General features: G+C 64.6%; 1 protein-coding gene across 4 annotated transcripts in view; it reads right to left on the reverse strand.

Moving 5' to 3' along the window:
- Positions 1-24,436, reverse strand: part of PFKP (phosphofructokinase, platelet) — a 43,701-nt gene extending 19,265 nt beyond the window's left edge. For all 4 annotated transcript variants that reach the window (XM_072825951.1, XM_072825950.1, XM_072825949.1 and 1 more), the window contains exons 1-7: positions 24,199-24,436; positions 14,183-14,256; positions 5,742-5,819; positions 2,631-2,820; positions 1,577-1,742; positions 575-619; positions 302-410 (exon numbers count right to left, since the gene is read on the reverse strand). In XM_072825951.1, coding sequence (XP_072682052.1) covers positions 302-410; positions 575-619; positions 1,577-1,742; positions 2,631-2,820; positions 5,742-5,819; positions 14,183-14,256; positions 24,199-24,310 — 774 coding nt within the window. In that variant the 5' untranslated portion in view covers positions 24,311-24,436. The remainder of the gene's footprint in view (positions 1-301; positions 411-574; positions 620-1,576; positions 1,743-2,630; positions 2,821-5,741; positions 5,820-14,182; positions 14,257-24,198) is intronic.
- Positions 24,437-24,912: the final 476 nt, after the last annotated feature.

A 24,912-nucleotide genomic window follows, 5' to 3' on the forward strand; every position in this document is an offset into this window, starting at 1 on the left:
GTCCCCCGGGAAGCCGTCCCCCGGGGACACAGAGCGGGGCACACAGGCCGCCGTGGGCCACACATGGAGAGGCCTGGTCAGAGCCACGGGAACCCCACCCCACCTGACACACGCCCGCCGCTGGGGACACACGGGTAGCCAGGTCACACACACCCTACGACACCGCTAGGACTCGCTCCAGAACCGCAGAGTCTCCACCTGTGTGACCCCAAGCCAATGGGGAATCCCCCAGGCCGCCGCCACACGTCGTGGTCAGGCGGTGGGACCAGCAGCCCCGGCCGTCGAGGGACACGCACGTTACCTCTGAGAGCTTGATGCACATATTCTCCTGCCAACCCTCTTCTGGCGGCGATTCCGGAAGGAACACCCAGTCGGCGCCGCAGGCCAAGGCGCTCACCAGGGCGAGGTACCTGTCCGGAGCAGCATTGGCCGTGTCAGGCTGCCACCAGGAGCCACAGCGCGGAGGCCACCGTGGCGGATGCGCATCGGTGACCGCGGGCTCCACCCGGCAGCATCGGCCCTGTGGGGCGCAGGGCTCTCGAGGGGCCGCGCTGAGGTGGCGACGCGTACATACCCGCAGTGTCTCCCCATAACCTCGAGAACAAAGGTCCTCTGGTGGCTGCAAGAGAGACAAAGGAAACGTCCACTTACCACCACGCGGCCCACGTGACAGGCAAAGAGGCACGTGCTTTCCTTGCCAGCTGTGCAGAAAGCCTGCCTCGTGTCGGTGGCAGGCACCTGTGGGCCACAAGCACCTGCCCCGTGATGGCACCTGCCCCATGATGGCATCTGTCCCGTGATGGCACCTGCCCCATATGGGCCACAAGCACCTGCCCCGTGATGGCACCTGCCCCATGATGGCATCTGTCCCGTGATGGCACCTGCCCCATATGGGCCACAAGCACCTGCCCCATGATGGCACCTGCCCCTGTGAGCCACAGGCACCTGCCCCGTGAGGGCCACAGGCACCTGCCCCGTGATGGCAGCACACAGCTGAGCATCCAGAGGGCCCATTCTCTGCAAAAGCAGATGCCACTGTGCTAGCATCTCAAGGTTGTATGGGCAAAGGGGCCTCAGGGTTACACCCGCCCAGCGTGTCACCCACACATGCTCATACCCCCGGGCACCCGCCGCATCGCTCAGCACACGCAGGACAGCGAGCCGGCCGCCTCCGTGGCCCCCAGGCACCGACAGCCACTGGATCACGGACGGGAGGCAGCACTTTCCCCGCACCCGCAGTGTCCTCGAGCGCCCATCGAGCCAGGCCCGGAGCCATGGCTGGCCTGCTGTTCCCGTGGGGACCTTGCTGGGGTCCCGTTGGGGTCGTTTTTTCTAAAATCGGGGGTAGGTGTAACTTTTTAAGTCGAAAATAAAAATCAACAGGAAACAGTTCTCTAGCTCTGGTTTCGGACCTTCAGGAGCAACGCCGTATCCGATCACCCACCGGGGACACCCACGGATGTCTACACCGCAGCACAGAATGTCCGTCTGGGGAACCTCCCAGGGCCGATACGGACGTCCACACCGCAGCACATGTCAGCCCCATGCCCCTCCCGGGGCACTGCTCGTGCGTTACCTCTGGGCGGTGGTCATGATGGCGTCAACGACCTCGATGATCCTGTGCAAGGCAGAGTCGGTGCCGATGGTCATGTCCGTCCCGCAGAAGTCGTTGTCGATGGAGCCCACCATGCCCACGACGTTGAGGTACGCGTGCTTCTGCACCTGCTCCTTGTCGATCTCACCTGCGTGGGAAACGGGCCCGTGTGACCGGGAGCCGCCCGATGCCCCTGCAGCGGGCTGCTGAGCACCGGGCAGCAGCCGCCGGCCTGCTGTTTTGAACCACCTCGTTCTGCACACGTGGGGCGACGGGCACGTGGGGTCCTGACACTAACAGGAAGGAAGGCCTGTCCGTGCTGGTGTTGGGCAGTGGCCCGGGCACATGTCCTCTGGAGAGGATGCGGCCCCATCAGAGGGGGGTCCTGAGGGCGCACGTTCCCGGCCACGCTGGGGCTGCTGGTGGCAGGGATGTACCCGCCAGCTCGCGGCAAGGACTGTGCAGTTGTAGGTGTGCAATCGGGAGGGGCAGTCGGCAGGGCGCCAGGGGTGGGGGGGACCAGGGCCACCCGAGCCACGACGACGGCCGACAGCCACCTGCACTCCCCAGACCCGGGGCTCGGGGCGACCGACTGCCTCTGCCTCGTTCACACCTGAACACCGGAGGGTTCCCTGGCGAGGGGATGGCCCTCATGGCCCGGCGGGTGACAGGGAACCCAACAACGGAGCGCAACTGCATCTCCGCTCATGTCCTGGCAACAAGTGGACACTCGGGAGCCTGTGCGCCCTCCCCTCGCGCCCCCATGTGCCCACATGGGGACCCCCGGGAAGGCCTATCTCAGGGCTCCGTGAGCACCACCCGGAACCGGGTCAGATGGGCGGTGCCCGGTGGGGAACAAGTGCACAGGACCCGCTGTTCCCGAGGCACAGAGTGCAGGGCCCGGAGAGGGGGGACTGGGCAATCGCGCCGTCCCCAGCACGTGCATCTGCGTAGTCGGCTGGGCGGATGCAAGAGCTTGGAGCTCTCTGGGGGCAACGGAGAGCCCACGGGGGCGACGCGCAGGCCCGGGCTGTACCGTGTTGGGCCAGCTCCTCCAGCAGCCCGCTCCACTCCTTCCGGAAGATGTTGGCTCCCGTGAGGCTCCCGTCCCCGCCGATCACGCACAGGTTGGTGATGCCCCGCTGAACCAAGTTACACGCGGCTTTCAGGCGACCCTCCCGCGTCCGGAAGGCTTTGCAACGGGCACTGCCGATAATGGTCCCTCCCTGGAAGACAAAGGACGTGGTGTTTATCATCCTTCCTCCCGCGGGACAGGAAGCAGCGGAGCTGGCACACGCGCCGTCACCTGCGGGACCCACGAAATCTGGGCTCCCCTGGGGCCCATGTATTCAGGTGTGGGTACAGCGGACAAGGCTCGGCACCGGGCCCAGGACGTCAGGTAAACGCCGAGGAGGAGAGTCCGGAGGCGCCCCAGCCTCCCGGGGGCCCTGGGGTGGGGGTGGCCAGACCCCACCGCCCGGCCTCCCTCAGGCCCAGGTGGCACGGCCCCGTCCGCCAGAGCTCGCCGTGCGCGCAGGCAAAGCAGGGACCTGGGAGCCAGAGGATTCCTGTTTGCCCAGGCGCCCCGCCCACCTCTCCAAGGCCAAGTCTCAGGAAAACTCAAGTCGGATCACGCAAACTGCCAAGAGCGAGAGGCCACGACTCCTCACACTTGGTCTTTTGATCACGAAAGATTCCCGGGCATTGGGAGAAAAGAGCAGGACCCTTCACGTCCCCCGCGATGTGCTCACAAACCTCTGTGGTGTGTCCTCCTCCAAGGACACCCCTGGGTCATAAGCACAGGGAGCGGCGGGAGGGCCGTGGGGATGGTAGGTCCGGGTCACCCGGTTCCCTGGATCAGACCTGACCGGGAGCCATCGGAGGGTCACGGGATTTCGCCCCACTGGAAGCTGCCCGGGCAGCTGGTCCACACCGAGGGGGTCACATGCTGGGGGCTCGGCGGGAAGCCGCGGCTGAGGAAGGCGCAGAGGTCGCGCGGCCCGTCCTGTGTCGCCGGGTGGGGACAGCGCCCAGGACAAGGCGCCCCCCGCATGGGGTTTAGGTCAGGACCTCGGAAGACGCCGCCCTGATGCTGGCAAGTAGTGCTCCCCACAGAGGCCTCACCGGCCGGTCCGCCTCCCAGGACAGGGCACAGGGGTCCAAGTGCAGGCCCCACCAGCTTACAGGGTACGCCCGCCATCACCTCCCGCGGGGTGACGGGCGCCAGCCGATCCAGAACGTGCTGCGGGTCCGGGGGCGCGGGGTGCCGGGTGCCCATGCCGTGACAGGGGTTCTCAACAGCCGCATCGTCGGCCTTTCTGTCATGGGAACGTCTAAGGCCTATGTTTTTAGCAACGTTCAAGGTCATAGTTATCGTGCAGCAGCGTGGACGTTCCCGAAGGTGCGAGGCGTGACGATCTTACACTCGCCCCGTAGGGTGATCACCATGCTCCAGCTCACGAGCTCGTCCGTCACCTCTGGCTCCTGTCTGTGTGCGTCGACAGCGAAGATTTATTCTCAGCAACTTTCAAGGGTACAATGCAGGGTCCTTAACCACAGCCACTGCGCTGTACGTTCCAGAAGCTGTTCGCCTTCTGCCTGAAGTCAGGGCCCGGCGTCCAGCAGCGGGTCCCTGTCTGCACCCCCCCCCCCCCCCCCCCCCCGCCCAGCTCCCGCCAGCCATCAGCGTGTCCTGCTTGTCAGCTGAGCTTAGGTCCCCCAGGGTAGGGGGTGGCGTGTGTCCATCTCTCAGTGGCCGACCCACGTCGGCCTGTGGGTTGCCCCAGAGGTGCGCACGCCGTCCCGGCCGCGCGGGTCCCCCGCCTCTTACGGGGGAACGTGCTCCACTTCCACCCGGACACCACGGGAACGGGATCCACGCTGTTGCGCAGGTGCCCACGGCACGGCGGTGCCAGCTCGTGGCTCCCTTCTCTTAAAATATTAACGGGTACGTCTCAACAGGTCCAACCGCCAGTGAAGAGCTTATTGTCAAGTCCGTTCTTCCCACGTAATCCGCCTCGTAATCCGCCTCCCACCAGGCCTGGAGGCTTCCCCGAGCTAGTGTTTGGGGAATTTGCAGGCAGGAAACAACGAGGCAGATTTCTTTTAAATTCAAAGTAAGCAATTGCTCTGCCTGCAGCTGGTACTTGCCTCATTCTTGTGCACATCAGAGCAATTAGCCCCGACGGCTCAGGCTGGAACAGGGAGGCTGTGTTCCTCTAAGGCCCTGGGAGGCCCTGGGAGGCCACCCTGGGGGACCGTTCCCAGGCCTGCCTGCACTGACACCAAGTGATGGAGAATCCAGGGGGCGGGGGCATTGGCCAAGAACGAGGCACCAACACACCCAAGCCGCCTCGGGGCTCATCCGCTCTTAAAACAAAGGCAAACCCCGAAACCACTAGGAGGACCCCAGTGAAGGCTGGCGGCCGCTAAGGACCCTTGGCGGCAGGAACACTGCTCCGTCTGCAGGATGGAAAAGCCAACCTGGGAAACCCGCACGAGAGCCGTAGCTTCAGCTCAAATCCCCGCGCGGCTGGCTGCCCAGGGACGGATCCCGGGGACGGGCGGCTTGTGACTGTCCTCCGGGGCCTCGGGGCCGCCCCGGGGCTTCGTGCTGAGCAGGAACCTTGTCCCGGCTCAGCCCCCTCCCACCCCCCGCGGGTCCCCGTCCCCCTCATCACAGGGTGTACAGTCAGCCACTGCTTGCCCACCCGGTCCTGCCCTGGGAGCCTGGGGGGCCCGACTCCCCCAACCGGGCCCCGGTGCCCCTGGCAGGTGGAGGCGCCAGGACGGGGCATGGCCAGAGGGCTAAGGGCAAAGCCAGACAGGAGCTCACCGCCCCTCACAGCCCCGGGGCCACCCGCTAGGGACCCGGGACCCGCTGGCCCCACCCGCACCTCCTGAACCTCCACGTCACCCCGTGTGTCCGCGCGGCTCATTCTCTGACTCCCTGTGATCCTGCAGCAAAGCTCCTTGAGGACTTGAACCGAAGGACAAAGCAAGGCTGTTTCCTCACCGGGCGAGGAGGGGAGAGGAACGCAGGCAGCAGGCTCACGCGTGTCACGTGCCGCCGCCGCCTCTGCACGAAAGGTTCGCAGCTGGGAGGGGGTGGGCTTTAGGGACCCGGAGCATTGGACTCGGCACGTACCACTTGCAGGATGCTCGAGACGCTTTCCCAGTCGGCCTCCACGATGTTGCTGCCGCCGTCGACCATGCCCTGGTAACCCTGCGGGCGAGAGCGGGAATCCTCGTGAGATGGGGTGACTGCTGAGCCGTCAGGTGGACCCGCGAACCCCGTGGGTGCGGACGACGAGGACTCCGAGCCCCGAGGGCCCCGGGGTTAGAAGCAGTGCGAGACCAGTGCTGGCCCGACGCATCGAAGGTGCACGAAAGCCACCTAATGGGTGCGACACGTGGGACCTTCTTGCCAGACCCGTCCCAGGTACCGGGGGGAACAAGACAGCATGCCTGTCACCCCACAGCACCTGAGCGCCTCAAACGGGGGGAAACTTACCCAAAAAGCGTCTGTAGTTTAACAAACTCCCATGCAAACAGTGCTGTCAATCACACTGCACACAAGAGCACATGCCTGCCGGGGCCTCCGTTTCCCCGGGCGATCCACGCCCCCCCCATGGCGCGTCTGAGAAAGCACCGCAGCCAGCGGTCCTCCCTACCTTCCAGGTCGGGGCTGCGGGCTCCCCGGGGGCAGCGTCAGCCTGCACTTTCCCCGGAAGCCCGAGGGCCGTGCCCTTCAGACCCCAAGCACAGCGGCTCTCCCCGGGCTCCCCCCGCAGGCCGCGCGACGCCGAGGAACCTGGGAACATCCACGAGCACCTTTACCTGCGTGACTCTCCCCAGGACGCTCAACTTTACAAAGGAACAGACCTAGTGGGTCATCAGCAGGGACTCAGAAGTCCTAACCAGGGGAGGTCAAGCAGGAAGGGGAAGGAAGGGGTCTTCAAGACGGCCCATAGGGCAGGGGACCGCGGCTGCCTTTCGGGGCCAGGGATGCGCGCTCCTACTATGCCCGCCCCACCAGAAGTCTGGCACAGACCGCGTCGTCTAACGTGCAACGCGCATCCACAGAGTGTTCAGTGCACAGAACGCGTCACGGTATCTTTATATCGTGAAACTTGGGGTTATGGGATTCTCTCTACGCCGTAGACAGCGCGTTCCCTGGACTTCTGGAAGTTACATGGGATGAACCTGCTCTCGACACCTGCTCTCGACGTTCAGTCGGAGCCTCCGTCCCCCTTCCTGTGTCACACGTAAACGAGGTTTCCATCAGCACCCGTGTCTGTGGATGCATGGGTCTCAGGTCACATAGATACACGTTGTGTGACACGTAATGTGTCGTGGATGCTCACTACTTATAATCTATCGATACAATTACAGTATTTTATATGTACACTGAGCGTAGTTGTAGAGGATACATTAGACCTTGCAGCCGTGTGGTATTTTATACACAGTATGTATGGATAAATACGCACGTGCCTGCACGTGTCCTCGTCACATAGGCATCATGTGTGCCAAGCAGCAAAGGGACAGGTGCACAGGATGAAGGAGCACAGAGAGGCCGACGGCGGGCTCATGGTGGAGCCAGCAGGCCTTCCCGCGCCCCCGGACGGAGGACGGACGCTGGGGCTCTGGCTCCCGCAGCCCCCAGAGCAGCCCCACCGTGCACCGGGCAGTTTCAGCCCGCTCCAGGTAACGTGCTGAGCCGCCGCGGCTGTCACGTGCAGGAGTGTGGTGGGATCCAGGCCCGGCCCCGGAAAGCCAGCTGGTGAGAGAGGCTGTATCCACGCCGGGCCCGTGCATGAGCTGCCCAAGCACAGACGCCGCTCGGGGACGGGGCGCCCAAAGCCAGCTGTCCCCCCTCTGAGTCCTGGGGATCGTCGGCAGGAACAAGTGGGGCCCCGGATGACAGTAGGCGGACAGGAGAGGCGGGGGACCCAGATGGAGACCGCCCCGCGCTCTGCACACCCCACACCGCAGGCTCCCATCAGCAGCTCCCCGCCATCTGTGCCATCTGTGCACGCACCGCAGCTCGCCCTCTCCCCTGCAGCTCCCTCCTCGGAGGCCTGGGTGGGGACACCCCACGTGAGCGGGCCTGCGGGCCTCCAGACCCTGGACACGGACGCAGCCCTACGCAGAGGCCAAAGTTCCTAGCGCCCTGGCCGTGGGGGATGGAGGGGAGAAGCCGGTCCTGGGGAGCCCAGGAGGGCAGGTGCACACGGGCCGTCAGGGCAGAGCGGGGCAGGTGCGCACCCACAGGCTTTGGCAAAAGCAGAGCGGACACCCTGGCGGTGCCCCCAGCCGCTGGAGGACTTTCTGCAGGCTCCCCCGGACCCCACAGTGCTGACAGGACACGCGAGGCCCTGAGAGCGATCCCAGCAAGCGCATTGCGGGCCTCCAGCGCCCGCCCATGCCCCCCGACAAGCACCGTCCACGGTCCGCTCGGCAGGTGCCGCGCTGAGAACCCAGAAATTCCCTCCGCCCCCGCAGCCACTGCTCCGCACGTCAACACGGACTTAATAAAAACAGGTAGAAACCCCTTTGCTGTGGGAGCAGGAACATGGAGAACCACGCTGCAATCGCCACGTACCTCCAATCGTAGAATGTTCTCCAGAGCTACTTTACGTCCTGGGGTTTAGAGGCGCCTTGAACAGCTGGTGATAAAGGGCCGCTCAGTGACCCGGGGACCCGGGAGTGCGCTCCTGGCTGCGCGGGGGCAGGAAGCGACTCACCCCCTCCGCAGGCTCCTGGAGCTGGGGTGGGGCATCTGAAAATCCCTCCCAACTGCGATTGTCAGCGGTCTTCCACTTTCAAGGAAGAGGTCACTGAATTAAGAGAGGACCGGCCTGCGCGAGCGTCCCCTGAACCGTAAATCCGGATGAGCGGTTCTCCCCTGACGTCTCCTTGCAGGTTTGAGCACTTACTCCAAAGCAACCAGAGCCCAAAATATTTTTCTATGATTCTCCTTGGAATTTGCCTGCAGAGCCAGTTCTGTGACTCACGGAGGAAGAAAACCACAGAACACCTTGAAGAGCCACACGTAGTTTTTCACCCGGAGTAACAGTCCCCACCCCGCACACACGGCGGGCCCGAGTGGCCGCATCGCCCTGCAGGAACCTGCTCTGGGGCCGCCGGGGACACCTGAGCACGCACCACACGCTCGGACAGGACTTTGAAGACCATCCTGAGCAAAGTACACCAGGTCCCCCGATACGGCGTCCTCTGGAGACCGCGCTGCACTTGGGGGTCACGGTGGCCTGCGTTTTGGGGCGCCTGGTAAGCACGTCCTGCGTCAGAGCCTGTCCACGAGGGGGGCCTCCTCGGAGAAGGGACCTCCCACCACGTAGGGTCTAAATCAAGGACCCAGTCCTGTGCCATGTTTGAGGAGCACACCTGTCACCTCACACCTGATAATGTTTTTTTTTTCCCAGACCTGATTTCCTGGATTACTGGGTCAGCAGCCCACGGGCGGAGAGGCGGCATCCCGACTGCCGGGGGAGCAGCCTCTGGGTATCGCGGTGACGGAAGCCAGACCTCTCCCCAGGGCTTTGCTGCCCGGGGGACATACCTGCTTGTGCTTCCCTCCTTCTACGCTACAGCAGGTCGCTGCCAGAACCCGAGAGCGAGCACACCGCGAGGCCAGACTAGGCAGGCGGGAAAGGAGCGGCAGGGGCCCCCCGGTGGGCGCTGGCTTCCAAGTCAGGGACTCGCGACTGTATGGCTGAGGGCGTTGACCGCAGAGCCTCAAGTCCAGGTCCTGCCCACGCCCACCCGCCGCTGGGCGCCCCCCACCCCAGGGCACCCCCCCCAGGGCGCTCCGGATGCCCGGCAGCCTCCTCTGCTCTCGGAGTCCATGACCGCGGGGCACCATCTACACAGTCGCCTCTGCTTGGTCCCCCCGACATGTGGACCGGCTCAGAGGCGCCAAAACAGGTTAGAAGCCGGGCGGTCACAGCAGAGCCCTGCGCCCCGGAAACCTGACAACAGGCCGGTGGGATTTACGGGGCCGCCCGGCGTCGTCAGGTGGCTTGGACGCCAAAGCTGGTGATACCCAGTTCCAGGTACGCGGAGAATCCCGAGGCCGCGGCAGGACACGGCGGGTCCGCATCCTCGGGTGGGAGAGCCTGCCCCCCACCGGCCGCTCAGCCAGCCCCCGGGGTGACACGGGGACCCCCTAGCGACTCAAACGCCGGGGGGTGAGGTGGCCGAGCTGGGGCAAAGCCCAGGCCATGGCGGCGGCGCGCGGGGCAGGGGCCCAGGGAGGGGCTCGGCGTCCCCTGCACAGCAGCCACGGCCCTGGGGCGTCCGCGCGGGGACCCAGCGGCCCAGCCGCTCTCGGCAACAACCCTCCACGCCTGCCAGCGGCGCGGGGGACGTTTAACCGCACGTCCGATCCCGTTACTATTCTTAGACGTTTTGTGGTCAAGAGGCTCCAACTTTCAGGAAGTTGAAATGCAGAAGCGGCGACATGTGAAATGTCCAGTTCACGGGGCAACGTGGTTCTGGTCACCTTGACGGGCCTGCCAGCACCGGGGGCAGGGGGAGGCCGAGAAGGGGCCCACACGCCCTCCAGGGTCCCGGGGCTCCCTGGCCTGCCCCCCACCCCACCCCCCCGCAGGCGGCGGACCAGGAGCTCAGGCTCGGGCGCGACCCGACACCCAGGGTGACCCGGGGACCCCCCAGGACAGGAGGTCAGGCGGGTGGGAACCAGCCCCGCCGCGCGAGGACCCGCAGCCTCAACGGGAAAGGGGGGGTGGGGCTGTCGGGGTTTCTCTGCCGTGAGCAGGGCAGGTCTTACTTCAAAAATGGTGAAAGCAGGCAGCCCGCAGCGCCAGCCACGCGTCCACGGCCAACAGACGGCTTCAGTCCGCAAGGGGAAGCAGGTAGGAATCGGGCGGACGCGTTCAGGCTTGTTTGCCGAGGATGACATGGGGCCTGATGCACAGGACCCGGGCTGCTAGGCCCCGTGCCCCTCCGGGGGAGCCCCGGTGTCCTGTGTAGACAGGGGCTCGAGGGAGGCCCCGGGTGGAGGGAGCCCTGGGTGGAGGGAGCCCTGGGTGGAGGGAGGTCTGAGGCAGGGAGCCGGGATCCCAGGAGAAGCCACTCGGGGCGGCAGGGGCAGGTTGTCCACCTGCAGGGGGAAGGCCTGACCCCACGTGCTCAGGCTCCTGCCTTAGCCCCATCGGCTGCCTACCGGGCACGACACCAGCCTTTCCTCGGGGTTCAGAAGACGGGGAGATGGAGACACAGGGCCAATGCCCAGGCCCAACTGGAAGGCGTCATTTCAAAGAGGTAAAGACTTTTAAGCTAGTCCCAATGACAAGGCAAGAACTGGGGGCACCTGGTTTAGCGCCGCCTTCAGCCCAGGTTGTCACCCCGGGGTCCCGGCATTGAGTCCCATGTCAGGCTCCCTGCATGGAACCTGCTTCTCTCTCTGCCTGGGTCTCTGCCTCTCTCTGTGTGTCTCATGAATAAGTAAATAAAATCTTGAAAAAATAAACAGTTATACCCGTTGTCAATCTGTAAGAAAACCTTTAGCTACAAGGACTTCGAGCCTGCTAATTGCATGAAGCAGGACGGGCCTCCTATTCCCGCCAGGAGACCACAGAAACAGACCCCAGGGGGTCTCCTCCCCGGCCCCCCAGAAGCCAGGGCGTCTGCAGACCGGAGTCTTGCCAGGCTGAGGGACAGAGGTGCCACCACCATCCCCGAGGGGCCGAAGACACCCGTAGGTTCTGCGGGGAAAAACCTCGCCCGGAGGGGGGGCATCAACAGGTGCAAGGAACGGGTTAATCCTGCGGCCGTCCTCCCCCGATGGTGCCCAAGGGCCGGGCCAGTCCAACCCGCGCAGGCCTGGCCCAGATCTGCAGCAGGCCCGGCTGCAGCCAGACAAACAAACCCGCTGCCAGGCCCCAAGCAGAGATGCCAGCGTTTCCCGCTCAACACACCTCCCACAGACTTTCCGGAAGGAAAAAACCCAAGAACCCTGTGTCTACAGAGCAGCACCCTGTTCAACGGTCCAGGGGTGTCGGCACGTTCCACGGAGACCCTCGCGGCCGTCCAGGCGGGCCGACCCCAGCCCACGGTCGCCTCCCGGGTCCTCTGATGGCCGCCCCCCGCGGGGGAGCGGGTTTCCCCCGAGCACGGGGCGTGGATCAGGGACGTATCTGCTCCGACTCACGATCCATCCTCACGCATGAAGAGTCACGCTTCCCCACCCTTTTCATCAGGATGTCCGTGACCTCAGCTCCTGGTCCTCCCCCTGTTTCGGGAGGTGGACTTGAGGCTTTTTCCCTCCCACCTCCTTGTCTCTGTCTCACTGCCTCTTGAATCAACCCTTTCCTTGCCACACACACACACAAAAGACAATAAACGAGCAAAACGTGTGGAACAGATGCCTGAATGAGGTTTAAGAAGATAAAACTAAGGGCCCCTGGGTGGCTCCGCGGTGGAGCAGCTGCCGTCAGCTCAGGGTGTGACCCTGGGTCCGGGGATCGAGTCCCACCTCAGGCTCCCTACGTGGAGCCTGCTTCTCCCTCTGCCCGTGTCTCTGCCTCTGTGTATGTCTCATGAATAAATAAATAAAATCTTAAAAAAAAAAGTCCAGTCTGAGAAGGATTAGTGTGGAAGTCGCTGTGTCTCCAGTTTCCACACCCAAACACTCAGCAGGTGCACGGCCGCCAGGCCCACCCCGTGCGCTCCACGACACGCACGCCAAGGGCACATCCAGCCCTACCGTGGGGCTTCCTGACCTTGGCACCGCGGACACTGGGGCAAAATCACGAATTCCTCGATGTGGGAGCTGCTCTGGGCTCAATGGCCTGGGAGCACCAGCCCCGGTGTCCACGCCCGAGATGCCAGGAGGTCCACTCCCACCCCGATAACCGGACCGTCGTTAAACATCTCCTGACACGTCCCCAGGGGTGGATCACAGCCCTACTATGGGCTCCACTGGGCGCGTGAGCTGTCGCCCCAGCCCCACCAGTGACAAAGACGCAGAAAATGCAGACTTCCTTCTACCGACGAACCACGGGTCCATTCCTTTAACTGTGAAATACCGGATAGGACTGGCTTGTCCCCCCACCGCCACCCCCGCACCCCGTGAAGCCCAGTGGGGCGGGGACCCAACGGCAGCTCCGCAACGTCACCGGCCACGGCGACAGGCACTGCGGGCCCGCGGGCCACAGGAGCCAGGGCCCCGGCACATCCGCCCTCCGAGAGAGCCTTCCCCAAGCCCAAGCCTCAGGAGCTGCCGTCAGGCCCGGGGTGCAGCGTCCCTGCGGCTCTCGGGCGAACGCAAGCCTCCCCAGAAGGCTGTGGAGCGAGATCAGGAGGCAGAGCGGCCTCTGCGCACACGGCCAGCAGCCGCCGCGGGAATGCACACACGTGTGCCTGCCCGTGGGACCCTGAGCATGGAATGGAGGGGACGGGGCGGGGGGCACGGGGGATGATGGGGGACCGGGGACGGGGCAGCGGGGGGCTCCTCCATGCCGGCCAGCGGCAGCTGTGACCCCGAAGCGCCCGACACAGGGGGACCGAGCGATGGCCTGCAAATGCTCCGCGGGGCCCGTGGCCTTCCTGTTGCCCAAACGGGAGCAACGGCAACCTGCGTCAGAAGCGCCGCGCGAGGAGGCCTCCCAGGGCAGCAGGCAAAGCAAACTCCCTCCCGCACGCGGTGCGCGGCCCAGGGAGCCACGGCCCACGAACGGCCTCCTCCCGGGGCAGAAACACGCGCCGCGGGCACCGGCTCCACACCAGCTCCAGGGCTCAGGTAGGGCCGCGCACGCGAGACAGGCGCCCGCAACCAGCATCAGAAACCGCTGTGGCCCACGGCGCCAAACCTGGCACAAGGGACAGTCACTGGTGCCCAGGGTTGGGATCAGGGTCATCCCAGGGGTCTACGTCCAGAGCAGGCCTCCTGCCTCAGGACACGGGCAATGTGGGGCTGTGACCCACAGCGTGCAGCCGCCTGGGGACGGAGGGGCACTGGGGGGACGGGGGGGTCACCAGAGGGACGGAGAGGATCCTGGGGACAGAAGGGTCACTGGGGGCTGGGGGTCACCAGGGGAATAGAGAGGGTCCTGGGGACGGGGGGGGGGGGGAATGGAGGGGGGGAGAAGAGGGGGGAAGGGGAGGATGGGGAGGAGGGGGGCTGCAGATGAAGACATCCATCCCCCAAGACCACCAGGTGCAGACAAAAGGGCATTATGTCCCGGTATGCTGTCCCTTCCTGCTGCACCTCCGGCCCCCCATCTCACAGACCGGCATCTGGAGCCCCCCACCCCACATCCCTGCAAGCCCCCCCACCCCGCATCTGGACCAGGGAGCCCCCCACTCTGCATCTCTGCAAGCCCCCCCACCCCAACTCCCTACACCTGGACCAGGGAGCCCCCCACCCCACATCCCTGTGAGTCCCCCCACCCTGCACCTGGACCAGGGAGCGCCACCCCCTCCCCAAAGGCCCCCCCACCTGGATCCCATCTCCCGCCACCTGGTGCCAGGTCGCAGAGCCCGGGCCCGCGCCAGGCACAGGTCCCCGAGCCAGACTAAGCCGCAGGGAGACGCAGCACCGACCTCATAGATGAAGTACACTTTGGCTCCCACGTATATGCCCATGCGCACGACAGCTCGGACGGCAGCATTCATACCTGCGGAGGGAACGGGACAGTCGTCAGTGACCAGCGGGGCGACTCTGGCGCTGCCCTCGGACCCACCCGAAGGCTCCCCACCTGGACGACGGGCCTGGGGCGTCCCTCGGGGGTCCGTGTCTTGGGCCCGCGGAGCGTCACCACAGGCAGACCCGGGCGCCACCCCGCGGGGCCACAGGCCACGGCGCCCCGTCCTCAAGACCCCGGGGAGGACGCAAGGTTGTCAGCAAGCCAAACTCCCAGAAATACAGAAAATGACAGTTCCCGTGACGTGAGGGGTAGAGAAGAACACGGGATTTCATGAGCAGCTACTGCAGTAAACGACTCCTCGGGCCACGGCAGTGAAAGGCTGCGAGTCCCGAAGCCGGACAAGCTGTGCACGCTCGGCGTCAGTCGGGCTCGTCACCCGAGAGGTCGACGCGGACGCGGACAGGTGCACGTCCGGGGGCCTCGTCACCTCACGTCCTCGAATCTGAACAACCTACTAACGGGTGCTCGGCCCTCCAGACCCTCGACTCCCTGCATCCAGGCACGAGCGGCCACTGTGCCACGCTCACACCCTCTGCGCATGCACCTGTGCGGAGGCCCGCCCCCCGCCCCCGCGCCCCTGAAATGGACATTTCCCCCCACACCAGCTCCGGATCCCACCATGTCCCTCTAATGTCACCCACGCTGTGGCCAGAGTGACTTACAAATACTTTCTTGGTTTTTTTTTTTTTGTTTTTTGTTTTGTTTTTTTAAAGATTCTGGAAAAGGCAAAACTATGGAGACGGCGACGAGATGCGGGGCTGCGGAGGGGCAGGGGCCGTAGCGACCAGTCCTCGCCGCCGCTGCACGGTGGCCGGGGTCCAACCACATCTGTCCAAACCCACGGGACGCCCCCCGGCAGCAGCGACTCTGGCGGCGGCTCCGGGGGAGGAGGGCGCGTCCGCGTTCCCCGAGGCAGGCCGTGCAGTGGGGGAGCCGAGCACGCGGGGGCACGGGTCCTCCTTGTACCTTCCATTCAGGTATGAACGGGCCAAAACGGCTCCAGAAAATAAAGTCTTTAGAGCACGGACTGGGGGCACCTGGCGGGCTCGGTCGGAGGGGCCGTGATTCTAGACCTCGGGGCTGCACGTTCAAGGCCCACACACTGGGCGTAGAAGTGACTTACAGATAAAACATTTAAAAATAAGTTCGAAGGAAACGCTGGCCTGCGTCCTTTCCCCTGGGCTGCCCCCGCAGCCGGCCACGGAGCCCCGCGGCTGCACCGTCCTGGCACCAGCCCGAGCGTGCCCCTCCACCCTCCAAGTTCTCCAGAGGTTACCGGGTGGGAACCCACGGGCACCAATGTGGCCTCCACGGGGCCTGCATGCAGGCAGCCACACCTGCGGGAGGAGGCAGCCCCTCACTCCGCCCTATTACCCTGGAAGGGCCGCCCCGCGCCCGTGCGCACACCGTGTGGGGCGCTCACGCATCTGCACCTGGACAGGTGCGCTCTCCATGGCCCGGCCAGGTGTGCACATGGCCTGCAGCCTCACCCCGAGGCCTTACGGATGGAGGAGCACAGCTGCTCACCGTCCCTTCCGACAGACCCCAGGATTCTAGGCCTAGCTCCGTGGCCCCCATCCCAGGGAGATAACCCCAAACACTCCACCACGTGAACACCATCCCCAGGGGACCGGCACCTGCAGGCCTGCGCCCACCTGAGCACCCCTCCTTCCTCACGAGGACGCTGGCTCCGGGGGTGGGGTGGGGTGGGGGGGAGTCCTCTTGTAAAGGCCTCCCTTTATGGGGAGTTTCTAGAGAATGTAGGACACAGCAGAACACTGTGACGAGTGACCCCCGGAGACCCGGGTCACGGAGGTCCGCAGACCTTCAGGCCAGCCCCACGCCCAAGTCCCAGCCTGGCCTCTTGGTGTTAACCTGCACTCACCTGAGAGGGGGGCTCGCCGGGTCACCTGCGGCAGTGGGCGTCCCTGGGGGGTGGGGGCTGGGGGGGCTTCCCTGGTGGGGAGAGGAGGTTCCTGGGAGGGCGAGGGCTGTTCACCCTCTAGCAAACAACTATCCCTCAGCCCTGCTCAGATTTTATTCATTTGCAAGTGAGTGCACTTTGCTTAAACCAGCGGGCCTCCCCCAGCTGGGGCACACCTGCCGCGCGAGGGGCCTGGGAGGTCACGCCTCCAGCTCTGCAGCAGATGGACGCACTCCAGGGGAAGAGGAAGTCTGGTCCCCGCAGACAACCTGAGAGCCAGGGGAGCAAAATGAACAAACGGCCCCGCTGGAGCGAGAACCTTAGTCTCTATTTTATCTTCACTTAAAAGGCGAGCGGATTCCCTCGGGGCGGGCGCACCTGCCCTGCTGTAGGATGGCCCCAGAGGAGCGAGGAACGAAACCGCCTGCTGGCCCCAAGGGAGGGCTTCCCTGCTTGGGGCGGGGCCTGCGCTGGGTCAGCTGGTCCTGGGAATGGGGTGGGGCCGGGTGGGGCCGTGGCCCTGTGGGGGACTGGGACAGGGACGGGGGACAGGGACAGTGGACGGCTGCGAGGAGCCGACCCTCCAGGACATAAATCTAGCCTTACAGAATCGCCCGCGCGCCCCTCGGTCCCAGGGCCTCAGTCACACACAGCTTGGACGCGGCATCCATTCCTTGTGCTTTCACTTTTGTTTCGGCACCAGATCTGGGAATTTACGACCCTCCTGGGGTGGCTCCGTCCTGGAAGCCTCTGCCTGGGGCTCAGGTCATGGTCCCCGAGGTCCTGGGATCGGGTCCTGCTTCTGCTTCTCCCTCTCCCCCTGCCCCTCCCTGTATGGGCTCTCTTGCTCTCGCTCGCTCAAATAAATAAAATCTTAAAAAAAAAAAAAAAAAAAGAACAGATCAACAACAACTCTCCTAACGATTTCCACGGGCAAATGTCATCCTGCTACCAAGTCAGAATCTTAGAATTTGGAAACACTACCAGCTGATGGGAACGGTGAGATCCTCCGTTCAACCCAACAAACGGAACAGGTGCACCAAGTGCTCCCCGGATGTCATGGACGGGGAAGCCCCTGCAGGTGAGGGCTGGCGGCCATGAAGACCATTCCTTCCTCAATTAAAATAAGAACTTAGGAAAAAAAAATGAATGACAGAAAGGAATTGCGGAACCAATCACTGTCCTGGACGTCCGACACGAATGTAACTACACTGCAGTAAAAGTAAAGGCGGTTAAAAAAATAATTTTAAAAAAATAACTTAAATGATGTTTTTAAGAAATCATTTAAATAGGGGATCCCAGGGTGGCTCAGCAGTTTAGCTCCTGCCTTCAGCCCAGGGCATGACCCCGGGGTCCCGGGATCAAGTCCCGCATCGGGTTGCCCGCAGGGAGCCTGCTTCTCCCTCTGCCTGGGTCTCTGCCCCTCTCTCTCTCTCTCTCTCTCATGAATAAATAAATATTTTTTAAAATAATAATTTAAATAATTAAAAAAAGAGAAAAAAGACATCCTTCCTTCCCCGAGGTCACGGAGTGCAGTGGCCCCGTGTCCAAACGCCTCCGGAGGTCTGCTCTGATGGAGACCAATCTGCAAGGAGCGAGGAGTCTGTTGATGCTGATAAAGTAACAGGGGCTCATCCCCATCGGCGCGGGCTCCTCACTTAGCCCTTCCGACCCTCTGGAGCTACGTACCCCCCTCCCGCCCCCGCCACCGCCTCATGATCGCTCCCTCACTGATTAAACTCCTTTTTGAAAAATCGAGTGAGGTTGTTCAGTCGCACTGGCTTCCCCCTGAAATCCTGTAGACCTCAGCTTCGGACCGAGGCAGAGATGTCAGGAAACAAACTTAGAGCCCCTCATCTTGCCCTTGCTCCTCGAGTCCTTCATAAAAGCTTCCCCATTTAACAACGGAGGAGTCCCAAGGACGCCCGCGCCCCATCAGCGGCTTCCTGCATCCTGCTGCATGCGAGGCGCTGGGCCCCGGGCGAAGGCGTGGAAAGTCAGAGGGCGGCCTGCGACGGGTGTGCGAGGGCAGGCTGGCTCACCGCGCGCCCACCCGACGCCAGCGGACGGGGCACCCTGTCACTGATGCATCGGCAAGCGTGGCCTGCCCGGCTCTGCGGGGCGGCGAATAGGGCCCGACGGGCACACGGCGCCACCGCCCTGGCAGGTGCCGAGGAGAAGCATCCAAAGCACAGCAGGGCTGGGGGACCCGGGGCAGTACAGCGGGGGACGCGGGGAGCCGGCGCGGGGCCCTGGAGAAGCCCTGACGCCCAAGAACCGGACGACCAGCCAAGGGGACATCTGCACAAGGAGGCTCCTGCAGGCCCTGCCGGCGTCCCCTGCGCGCCTCCCGGACTTGGCCACGTGCACACAGCAGGGCCCCTGGGTGCTCCCCCCGCGGCGCGGGCCTGACGGATCTCGCTGATGACGCTTATCCTGGGAGGCCCGGAAACCCTAGGGTGCGCAAGACGAACATTCACAACGAACTTCTCCGGTTTCTTTTCCTTCCGAGATGTGATGATGTCACCTTCCCCTCCTGGCCGCTCTGCTGCCCTTATCAGAAGCACCCAGTCTGCCCAGGTGGCTTCCCTGCCCCTACGAGGTAAATCCAAAGTCCTCCCTGCCTGCCCCTCCCCACAGCCTCACCCAGCGGGCCCTGTGCCCTTCTCCCGGCCCCGGGCTGCTGGGCACTAGCTCAGCCCTCGGCGCCGGGGGGGATGAGGGCAGGAAAAGGGGAAATGAACCCCAGGAATACTAAGCCAGAGCTGAGCCAACGAGGAGGAGGGGCTATGGCCAGTGGCCCTACAGCACCCTTCCCACCATTTTCTGCCCAGAAGGGACATCCAGTCTCGTCACGTATTTGCACCTTTGTACGCAAGGGGTCCCACGGTCATGAACCTTGCAGTCGAGGTCCTCCTCGAGGTCAGAAAGCCACTCCATGAAACTGCCCCAGGGACCCAGGACACAGGCACCAGCTGTGGTTCTCAGGCCGCAGCAAGACCCACAAAACCAGAATGTGCACCTCACCAGGACCCCGGGGCGGCCTCTACACAACCCAGAGGGAGCGTGTGAGCCCCTGGGGGCGTCGGGCCTGCAGGGCCCTGGGCTGGGCGCTGCCTTCCCCCTTCTATCCTCCTCCTTCCACGGAAGACATTCACTGGGGAGAAGGAAGGAGGACAGAGGGACTCTGCGTCCTTCATTCTGCAAACGAGAAACAGAGGCCTGCCCGCTGCCCCGAGGAGAACCAGGGAGGGGCCCATCAGTCAGTCTCCTGGTCCCCCAGGCGGCTCCACCACGCGCCTGCTGCGGCTTGTCCTGACAAGCACAATTGCCGGAATTCCCAGCGAGCTAAGCCAAGGGTGGCGGGGACGCGTGGGGCGAAGGACACGGGGGCTTCCTGGCAGGCGCTCGGCCGTGCGTGGAACCGGAGCGCCAGCCCAGGCCTGCGGAGAGGGATTCGGACGGCACCTCAGCCTCCCGCTTGACACGAGGCCCTCCCGACCTCATCACAACCACGCGGGGTGTGCAGTTCGGGGGTCCCGGCGCCTGCCTTCCCCGCGTTGCCGGCCGCCACCTTTCTAACGGGGACGGCTTCCTTCCCGAGTCCCGCCGGCCCCAGTTCTCCCCGACGAAAGGTGTCCGTCCTGAACCGAAGCCGTTTGTTCCCCATAAGGCAGATCTGGGGTTTTCGGACCTCAGGGTGTCCAGCTCCTAGGAGTCGCCCGGACCGGCCCCGCAGGGAAACGGGGCAGCGGCTGCAGGCCCATGGCACTCGCGGGGTTAATGCTCTAACCCCAACATGCTGCCTCCTAGACGCACCCATACTTCCTAAATTAACCATTAAATGTTAAGTGGGGGAAAAAAAAATCCCAGTACAGAGCGTGCGTACAGAGTTCCAGGCCCGGAAGGGGCCCCGGGGAGATGAGACACCCACGGGTCCCCCGTTTCCGCGGCGCACTGGGAACCTGCCTGCCGGGCTCGGGGCAAGCGCACGGGGAAGGCGCCCCCTGGAGGTGTTCGGGGAGCGCGCAGTCAGCCGCAGGAGCACCTGGGCCCTGGCCAGCAACGGGCGCCTGGCGTCTGTGACGGCGGCAGGAGAGCTCGGGGCACCTGCCCTTCCCAAGTACCGCTGCGCAGGTAGAAGGGAGCCTCTGAGGAGCGACGGCCCAGGTCACCGAAATGACTTAATGGGAAAGGGAAGCGGCCAGAGCTGGCAGTCGCCCCCGCATTTTATGAAAGGGGAGCGGCCCACAGGCCTTCGCGGGATTCAGGAGACCGACCGCGCAGCAGACAGGAGAGCCTGCTGGGGTGGCGCACGGGGCGGCCGCCACAGAGGCCCCCGGGAAGAGGCTCTTGGGTCCCGGCCCCACTGCCACTGAGAACGCAGGGCACCAGGTCCTGGCAAAGCTCACTGGCCTCGGCAGGCACCGGGCGTAAGCTAGCAGCCCGCCACCAGCCCCCGCTGCTCCCGATGTCCTGTCCGACCTCTCCGGGTCCCCTGCTCCCTGCTCCGTCTGCTTGCCCCGAGGTGAGGGAGGGAGGGCTCGACCTTCCCAGCCACGCTGCCCCCCAGGACACTCGATTTCCCCTCCTGCTCCTCTGCGCCGGGGCCCACGGTCTGTAGCCAGTGATTCATGTTCGGCGAGTGACACAACCTTGCTCGAGGGCGGCTACTTAGTCACGGAAAGGCTGTCCGTCCGTCCGCCCGCCCGCCCGCCCGGCAAGGTGCAAGTTCAGTTTAAACTTGCAGGCATTCCTTGCGACAGCAGAAGAAACCAGAAGCTTGAGAAAAATAACTAGCCCTGGAAAGACTCTGCCTTCGGGGGCAGGGCTGAGGCAGGATCCTCTTCCTTTGGTTTTTTTTTTTTTTCCTCATTACTAAATTCGTTTGGAAAACAAAGCACTTCATTGGGCGCAAGGATGTTGCCGTAAAAAAAAAAAAAATGTTTTCTGCTCTGATACCAAAGCTGTTTAAAAATCATCGGGGTGGGGAGTGCCCGGGGGGCTCAGAGGGTTAAGCCGGGCTCAGGTCCAGATCTCAGGGCCTAGAGATGGAGCCCCAGGTGGGGTCTGCGTCAGCAAGGAGTCTGTTTGGGATTCTCTCTCCTTCCCCAACCCCCGCCCTGCAATACATAAATACGTATATATACATATATATAAAAAAAAAAAAACCTTTAAAACCTGGACTTTAACTTTACAACCACACCTGAAGAGCATGGCCCTACTGGGAAGGAGGTGGGATCCAGACCCCACAGAAGTCGTTTTAAAGCCTGTCTCCTGCCACAGAGGACCTGGGTAGCCCGGACCAGGTCGCGTATGTCCTTGTGGGTCTTTCTCCCAATCCTCCACAGTGAGGACGTACCTATCTGGGAGCAATGTGAGCAGGCCTGGGGAGAACCGTAAGGCTCCTGGAACCCAAAGCGTGCCCAATAGACAGTCGCTGCTGTTTATTGGCTTCCATCTCCCGTGGAATCCTACCATAATTTCACATTTGATCGGAAAACCTGAGATCAAGACTCGCGTCTTTAGCGAGGGGAGGAACTCTCCAATCTCAGGGAAATTCTGCCAACAGAATCTGGACTCAGCCCAAAATGGCAAAAGAACCGAGTGTCTGACACATTATCTCTGTCGGAATAACCTCGTCTAAGAGTCTGTGAACGTGTTGCTGCTAAGACCAGACCCTCTGAGCTCACGTCGGGATCAGCTTTCTCCGGAAGAAACGCATCCAGAGGCTCCGGCAGGTCTAAGACGGGATAAAAGCAGGAGATGGCGCTTTGCATGCAGGCCAAGAAAAACCCCGAGCCAGCGGCCCACCCTTGGAGTGGGGCCCCAGGCATGTTGGTCTCTCCCTGGGGTGGCCCAGAGGTGCCAAGTTGAGAGCATCCATCACCTCCCCTGACCTCACACCAACAGCGCAGCCTTCTGTAATTTTGCTTCTCAGACTATCCTGTCCCACTGCCCATAAGGCGTGCAGCCTTACTGGCCTCTATCGTGACTACTCCCAAGTGGCTGAGCCAGGCTAAGCAGTGGAAAGTGCTGACTCTGTGTGTTGCCCCAGCATCTCCAGGGCCTGCACGTCAACTACCAGGTAGCTGAGCAAACCCCAGGACAGGGATTCAAAAGAATGACCCACTATATAAATTAAAAAAAAAAAAAAAAATCTATTTAAACAGACACACCACCTTAATTGTAAAATCACCTGGAAAGTGGCCTGCTGCTTAGAGCCTCCTTCTCTTCCTCTGCCAAAGACGCATTTCTTTCAGGTTAAGATTCACTCAAAATGCTTCCTACTTTGGGGCACCCAGGGGGGCAGTGGTTGAGCACCTATCTGCCTTTGCTCAGGGCGTGACCCCGGGGTTCTGGAGTCGAGTCCCACATGGGCTCCCCCTGCATGGAGCCTGCTTCTGTCTCTGCCTGTGTCTCTGCCTCTGTCATGAATAAATAAATAGAATCTTGGAAGAAAAAAAAAAAAAAGGCAAAAAAAAAAAAAAAAAAGCAGATGCTTCCTAATTTGTGCTGGGGCAGGCAGGTCTCCGGACGCAAGTGCTTGCTAGGCCATGTGACAGGGAAGCCGCCGCCGCACCCCACCAGGCCCCACGTGGCGCGCCCTGGGGTGCTCCTTCAGGTGCGGCTCCGGACTTCCCCGTCGGTCGGGGCCTGTGCTCTCCAACGGTTTCCTTCCCCGGGAAGGGCAATGTCTACACCGGGGCCCGTTACTAGGACGCCAGGGCACGGAGCCGCCGGGGCTGGGGGCGGGGGCGCAGCGGGCACCCGAGCGCCCTCCCCGCGCCCAGGGCGCGCCCCGCCGATGCCGAGGGCCCAGGGCGCAGGGCGCAGGGCGCAGGGCGGCGACTGGCCGGGCATCACGTAGACGCGCGGCGGGCGGGGCTGCGGCCACCGCGCCCCGACCTGCCGCCCCCGCGCCCGCCCCGCCCGGCTCAAGGGCGCCGGGAAGGTCACGCGCGCGGGGGGCGGGGGGGGGGGCGCGGCGCCCGAGCATCCCTGCATCCCTGCACCTGGCGTGACCTGGAAGCCTGGGAGAGCCGGGCACCAGGGCGGGAGCAAGGGCAGGAAATGACCGAACCCGGCTCGGGGAGGCGTCCCCAAGCGGTCTGTGAGCTCCGGGGACGCGCCCCGCCGCACGGCGGCCATCCGCTGGCTGGCGGGGCTGGCGGGGCTGGCTCCTCCGGGGGTGCACCTGCATCCGGGGCGCCCCCTGCGGCCCCACGTGCACGCGGCGCCGGCCCGGGCGTGGCCCCGTCACCCTCCCCTTTAGGCGGTGGAAGTGGTCTCCGCGGGTGTCCGCGGGCCGGGGCTGGGCGCCCCCCGGGCTGCCCCACGTGGCGGGGACGAGCAGGGGCGCTGCGGGGCGCACCCGGGGTGCCCGCTTCCTGCCGGTGGGCGGGCCTAGGCACCCATTTCAGTGTTCGGTTGGGTCGGGAGGGCGGCGGACAGCGCCCCGCGGGGCATCCCCGGCCGGGACCCCGCGCCCCCCGCGCCCCCGCGCCCCCCCCCCCCGCGCCCTCTCTGCTCCCCTCCGCGCCCCCCCGCGCCCCCGCGCCCCTCCAGGCCACAGCGGGGACCCGCCCGAGCCGCGCGCCGGGAACCCGGCCGTTGTAACCGCGCGGTGGGGGCGGGGGCCGCGCGGCTCGGGGCCCGAGGGGACCCTCCATTCCCCGACTCGGACGGGGCTGGCCCGGAGGCCCCGCCGCCAGCCTCAATCTAAAAACTAAACGTGGAGGAGAAAGTAACTGGTCTTCCCGTTAGAGGAGCCGCCGCATCCCCCCCCCCCCCCCGCCCCGCCAGGTCCCCGCGGCCCCCGGGCTTCCCCGCCTCCCCGTCCGCCCCGCGGGCCCGCTCCCCTCGCCTCCTCCGGGAAGTCCCCGCGCCTGCCCCCGCCGCCCCCGCCGCCCCCGCCGCCCCCGGCCCGGCCCCTCCCCCGGGCCCCCGCATCCCCATCCCCGCGGGCGGGGTCGGGCGCCGCGCACCTTGGGCATCCCCGCCGCTGGTCAGCACGCCGATGGCCTTGCCGGCCCCGGACAGGTGCTCCAGGAACGTCCGCAAGGACACCTTGCTGTCGGAGGCCTCTTCCCCCGCCATGGCGAGCAGGCCGACCGGCGCCGGGGCGGGAGCGGGAGCGGGAGCGCGGCAGGCAGGCAGGCAAGGAGGCAGGGAGGGAGGCAGGGAGGGAGGCACGGGGGCCCCGCCCGCGCCGCCGCTCCGAACCCTCCGCCCCCCCGGCTCGGCGCGCGCCAATGGGCGGCCTGGGGCGGGCTCCCGGGCGCGGGAGGGCGGGGTGGGGCGCTCGGAGGCGGGGGCGGGTGGAGGCGAGGCGGCACCGCGGGAGGGGGGCAGCTCCGGGCCGAGGGGAGCGCCGCAGGTGGGGGGATGGAGGCAGGGGCAGCGCCGCAAGTGGGGGGAGATGGAGGCAGAGGGAGCGCCACGGGAGGGGGGGCAGCTCCAGGCTCAGGGGAGCGCCGCAGGTGGGGGGATGGAGGCAGGGGCAGCGCCGCGGGTGGGGGTCGGATGGAGCAGGGGAGTGTGCAGCAAGGGGGGGCACATCGTCTCAGGGGGGGGTGTGCTGCGGGGGGCTCACTGTTGCAGGGGGGTGTGCAGCAGGTGGGGGTACACTGTGGAAGGGGGGTGTGCAGCAGGGGAGGGCTCACTGTCGCAGGGGAGTGTGCAGCAGGGGAGGGCACACT

The sequence above is a fragment of the Canis lupus genome, chromosome 5 (assembly GCF_048164855.1).
Source record: "Canis lupus baileyi chromosome 5, mCanLup2.hap1, whole genome shotgun sequence".
NCBI lineage: Eukaryota > Metazoa > Chordata > Mammalia > Carnivora > Canidae > Canis > Canis lupus.